The 5,550-nt window shown below is 32.1% G+C and overlaps 1 protein-coding gene across 1 annotated transcript in view; it reads right to left on the bottom strand.

Annotated features, from left to right (window-relative positions):
• LOC106683499 (AE binding protein 2 jing) overlaps positions 1 to 4,462 on the bottom strand; it is an 81,676-nt gene extending 77,214 nt beyond the window's left edge. The window contains exon 1 of the mRNA XM_067052335.1: positions 4,335 to 4,462. Coding sequence (XP_066908436.1) covers positions 4,335 to 4,462 — 128 coding nt within the window. The remainder of the gene's footprint in view (positions 1 to 4,334) is intronic.
• Positions 4,463 to 5,550: the final 1,088 nt, after the last annotated feature.

Genomic DNA, 5,550 nt, shown 5'->3' with positions numbered 1-5,550 from the left:
TATATGAAACATACTACATATTTACCTATTGTATTATTCTGTACATTTGTAAATTACCTTAAATAAATAATTAAAAAAAAAAAAATATTAGCTAAACATGTGTTATAACTCAACTCAAACAGAAAAAAACCACTTCCAAGAAAGGTAGTAGGAAGAAACGGGACCCTCGATCCTCGACCTGTCCTAACAATATCCTCGAGGGTCCTAGTTCCAGGATCAGGGGTCCTTTGAAGCTCCATTGTGCTCCAAGGACCTTCTCCAACAAATCTTGCAGAGATCTCGAACCTGAATTATGCCTAAGCACTCGATAAAATCATCCAGATTACACTTGATTTATATATACATAAATTAGGTTCAAGATTTAAAACATAGAATGAACTATCACCGCTAAGGATGCTATGTATAAACATCATAAAAAAAAAAAAATAAATATATATATATATCATATATATATGTCGATTAATTTTTTTTTTCCCTTTCTTATTGAGCTGAATAATACTTAACTTACTAAAAACATTCGAAATTTTTAGTGTAAACACACAATATAAGGCTCCTGTGTTTCGGGAGATATTTGGGGTCCACCCAGCCTCATAAAGTGGGTACTCTCAATTGGGTAAAAATCTAGTGGTCTAGCGTAATTCTCATTAATCACCTTCTTGCACAACCGTTAGTCTAGTAACAGTACTGGTACAGATTTAATATTAATTTCAACACACATTCAAATATACCACTATTTTGTAATAAAGAATTTGTTTCTATGGAGTCAAAAAAAATAAAAAAGTTAAACTATAAATCATTAAATAATTATTGTTTTATAAAAGATAATTTCTATGAGAACAAAATGACTTTTTACATTTTTAATCTAAACGGGTAGGTAATTAAATTAATATTTATCTGATAAAAACATTCGTTGGAAAATATAATTCCTGATTTTATGTGGCCAATCTGGACATACGGAGATGAGCTATGGGGCTCCACTAAACCATCAAATTCCTCCCGAATCCAACCTAACTGTCCAAAATCCTTAATGCTCCTACTTTGTCACAAAATAAAAGACAAACGGTCCAAACTTACAAAAGACTGATCTAAATGACTATTATAAGGCCTATCTGGACATACGGAGTTGAGCTATGGGGCTCCACTAAACCATCTAATTCCTCTCGAATCCAGTCCTTACAGTCCAAAATCCTTCGTAAAATCCTTAATGCTCCTTATTACGTCACAAATCAAGTCATCCATTAGGACCTCAATGTCCCATATTTTGCCGATTTGGCCAGAGCCAGACACCAATCCTTCTATGATAAACTTCCCAACCATCCAAATCCACTTTTTTTGTAACCTGGCTTCTCCTTCATTACCTAATAATCGTCCTAGACGTCTGAAAAGAAGATGGCCTTGAGATCTCTTCTAGAAATGTTATTGGAGTTCTATCAATGAGTAGATTCTCCATGTTTGTATCATGTCACTATGTCACCTACAGCAAAGTTGTAACAGTTGAAAATAACAATAAATAAATTATTAAAAAACAAAAAAAATGACTTTAAGTCAGGTACCATATTCTTGTGCAATGATTACTTTTCTTTTCATTTATTTTGTTTTAATAATAAAAATAGAGTATCAAAAAATAACAGTATATATTTACAATAATAATAATCGAAAGCAATAGCCGACACAAGTCTGACATTTGTCATGTTTGCCTCCCTGCTATTTGTGCAGATGTTTTGGATTTGCGACAAGTGGCAAAGGTTTGGATATGACCTCAAACAAAAAGGTAAGCGATGAGTGTATCTGATATAGCAATTACTAACTGATAACTGCTACGATATTGGCCCAGGGCAAACAGGCTCTCCCCCATATCAGTACACTATCTCCACCACTATCTCTAACTCTGATAACAATAGAAAGGAAATTTATGTATCTTTTCAGATTGATATTTCATAAGCCGTTCTGATTAATTTGAAACAAAAACCAATTTAATTACCACAAGATAAGGAACCACGAGGTCATAGGGCAAGATCTAAATATTTTCGAGGACATTAAATTAATAAGGATAAATGTATGCAACGTAATTACAACTCTTTAAGCCAACTGAGAAAATTATATATAGAAAAAAATCAGTCCAAAAGGTACTTTAAGCCGTGTCAGACTATTCGAATGATACAATTGGCAAGAAAGAAAACAGAATATATATTAAAATGGGTAAAATATGCACAGTAATATAGATAAGTTAGAAATAATTAGCTAAAATAAATACAGTGTTAGGAAACGTGAATAAGAAGGAACAAGGGAGAAAAGATATGGAGAGTAGAAAAAAAAAAAGAAGAATTAAAAAAAGACAGAGAGACTTACGCGGTTAGGCAGTGGTTCCGTCTAATGCGAGTGGATCCTAATAGAACAAGAGCCGGGGAGAACAAAGTTAGTTATTTCACCGCAATTTTTGAAACTATGTATAATTACTAGTCAAAATTCATGATGGTAGGGAGAAATAAGAAATTGTGGCTGTTTCAAAATGTAAAAAAAAAATTAATTTTCATTCGGAGTTACAAAAACTACCAACAACACTAAAAATATCATTTAAAGTTGAGTAAATTTACAAAAATAAGACCACTAGACAATAGAGCTATTTACATATATGTATATATAGTTGACCGTAAAGAATTAAATGTAAGATGGCCAGGGTTACGGTCAAAAAAAGAACAACTGGTTTAAAACTATTTTAATGTCTGACGTTTCGCCCCATTTTGCAGGGCTAAAAAGATAAAAAAAAAAAAAAAAAAAAAAAACTGAGAATATTACAACAATAAGATACAATAAGGTAATTTAAACTATGATAAATATTATGTAAAAATAAAGTGATAAGAAATTACATATAAATAAAAGGAAGGAACATAAATTAATCAATGATAACATCTGTAGTTTTTATATATCGTGAAAATAATCATTTATCTATACTGATAATAGTAATAGTAAAGATGACATACATATAAAGTGAAATAAGATAATTTAAAAATCGGAAGTGAAAGTTTACAAAATAAAATAAAAGTACAAGGTGAGATGTAAAAAGAAGTACATAAAAAGATTAAAGGTAAGTAACAAAGTATAGAAATAAGTGAAAAATTGTGATAGAATGTTAACAATATAGGTGATGATAATGATAAGTGAAATAAGTTCTTTTTTTTTTGTATCTTTTTAGCCCTGATGAAGTCCTGGAAAGTGGGCGAAACGTCCGACATTAAAATAGTCTTAAACTATTTTTTTTTTTTTTTTTTTACCACAACCCTGACCATCTTTTTTAATTTAGAGAAATTTACGTTCAATAGTTCTCGAGACATAGCTTTTTAAAAACCAACATTTCATATATATGAACTGTAAGATCAGTATTAATTAAAATTATATTTAGAAATATTTATCTGAAAAACCATTCAATGTACAGATGTCTATTAGCACTCATATTAAAGCTAGCTTAATAGACTATAATGTATATCTTAGTAGGAGTAGTATTTTTCATGATATTTGCTAAAATAAATTGATGTTTTCAAGTACAATTCTTCAAACGTTGGTGGGCCCACGTTTATACGTCTCTCAAATAAGAATTAACGCAGAAAGGGTCTGGTGAACAACACAAAGGTGACTGATTATAATCCGTAAAAAGTTGTCTTTTTAATATAATGTTCAATTATTCCTTATGAGCCGTTATTCCAGCATATAAATATTACAACACAAGTAATAAATAAAGCTTCTTTTAAATTAAAACACACTTCTAACAAAAATAAAAAATAAAAATGCATTTAAATAATAAAAACTAAGTCTATTAACAAATATTTAAAAATTAATAATAAATATGGCATTAACACCATTTATAGGTTAGATTAGATCATACTTTTATTCAGGGCGATCAACATCTAGGATATTACACCCTTTCTTTGACATTTGATAGTTGAATGTAGAATATTTCCTTTTTACACTGGTCGATATCGGTGGATTATATTTTAGTATAAAGTTGAGTTTCTTTCAGAAATTTTATTATTTTGTCTATGGATTCTACTGAGTCTTTAAGGGCCAATTCTCTTGTACGAGGAATTTTATTATTTTTGAAGGCTTGACGAAATGATGGGCATTCTTCAATTATATGCTTTATCGATAATGGATGGGGACTGACAGGTTTGGCATATAGGCTTGTCCTCTTTTGTGATTAAATGGAGGTGTGTTAATTTGAAATGTCCTATTCTTACTCTTGCAACAACCTCTTCTTCTCGTCTGTTTCTCCTTATGGCCCTTTTCCTGTTTTTTTTTTAACATTTCTTAGTTTATTGGTGAGTGGTACGTCAGCTCACATTGAATCCCAACTTTTTCGGAATCTGTTCCTTAAAAATGCATTTATGTCTTTCGGCTCGTAAAGTTGGAGTGGTGGAAGGTTCATTGTAGCAGCCACTTTAGCCGCTTTATCCGCAGCCTCATTCATTTGTCACCAGTTATTAGTAAATGCAAGTAAAACTATTATTAACCATTAATTGGTTACTAAGAAGTAGTTTTTCTACAGTTTGGGGTAGCACTGGGCTGGTTGACTTTTATTTTAAAGCGGTCCAACGGAATGAAAACTTGATCCTCCTACACTGGTTAGAATAAGATCTGTTCCAATAGCCACTTCTGGCTGTCAAGAACTGTACCGAACATGAGTAATACGGACCTGTCTCACAAAACTTCGACTGTACATGTTGTATACATATCCGGACAGTTAGAAATGGTTGTTGGAACAGGCCTCCAGGTTAGAAACCACCCCTATGTCAGATACTACCAGGTAGAACGTACACCAAGGAAAAAAATATACAAAAAACAGTACCCTATGCTCTGTAGTTATCGTGTCTTAAAAAATGACCAAATAAAACAGAAGATAAATCACTAAATAAAAACTTTCATAAAAGTGCACGCTTATATCGTTGTTGAGAATTAGCGAAGTACCTACAGCCACGATAGAACAGAACTGTCTAACAGCCTGAGCAGTCTCAGGCACTAAACATAGTAAAACCCTTTCCGGTATTGTAAACTAAATAAAAAGGGAAATAAATACTCTTTTTTAACCGCAGTAAAAGTCAAGTCGACAGTGAACGTCCGCATAAAAAAGGTGAGGTCCTTACGTGCTGGCCACACCACCTTCCTAGAAACGAGCAGTAAGGCTGCGAACCCTACACGGCTACCAGGAAACAGGTTTTTTTTTCCTATGCAGATCTGCACATCCCATGCACAACGACCCTCTGCAAAGAGTAGACTGCTAATCGACTATAACACAAATGTTTAGATTCCTTGATAAATCTTTTATTTTAAATGAGAATATGTTACTTTTATATAATAGGAGTATTCATTATATTAGGGGTATTCATGATCTTTGGTTTAACATGTTAAACCGTGTTAAATGGAAAAACTCATGTTAAATCGAAAAAAAATGCCTTCTTTTACCGTGGTAAAACGAAATAACATTTAACATGGCTGAGAGTCTGTTACTTGGTCTGTTAAATGGAGAATGACGTCACACAATAGACCAGTTGAGCATTT

The sequence above is a fragment of the Halyomorpha halys genome, unplaced genomic scaffold, assembly GCF_000696795.3.
Source record: "Halyomorpha halys isolate HHAL.00 unplaced genomic scaffold, Hhal_1.1 Scaffold3.1, whole genome shotgun sequence".
NCBI classification, from domain to species: domain Eukaryota; kingdom Metazoa; phylum Arthropoda; class Insecta; order Hemiptera; family Pentatomidae; genus Halyomorpha; species Halyomorpha halys.
This window is presented reverse-complemented; position numbering and strand designations above follow the sequence as displayed.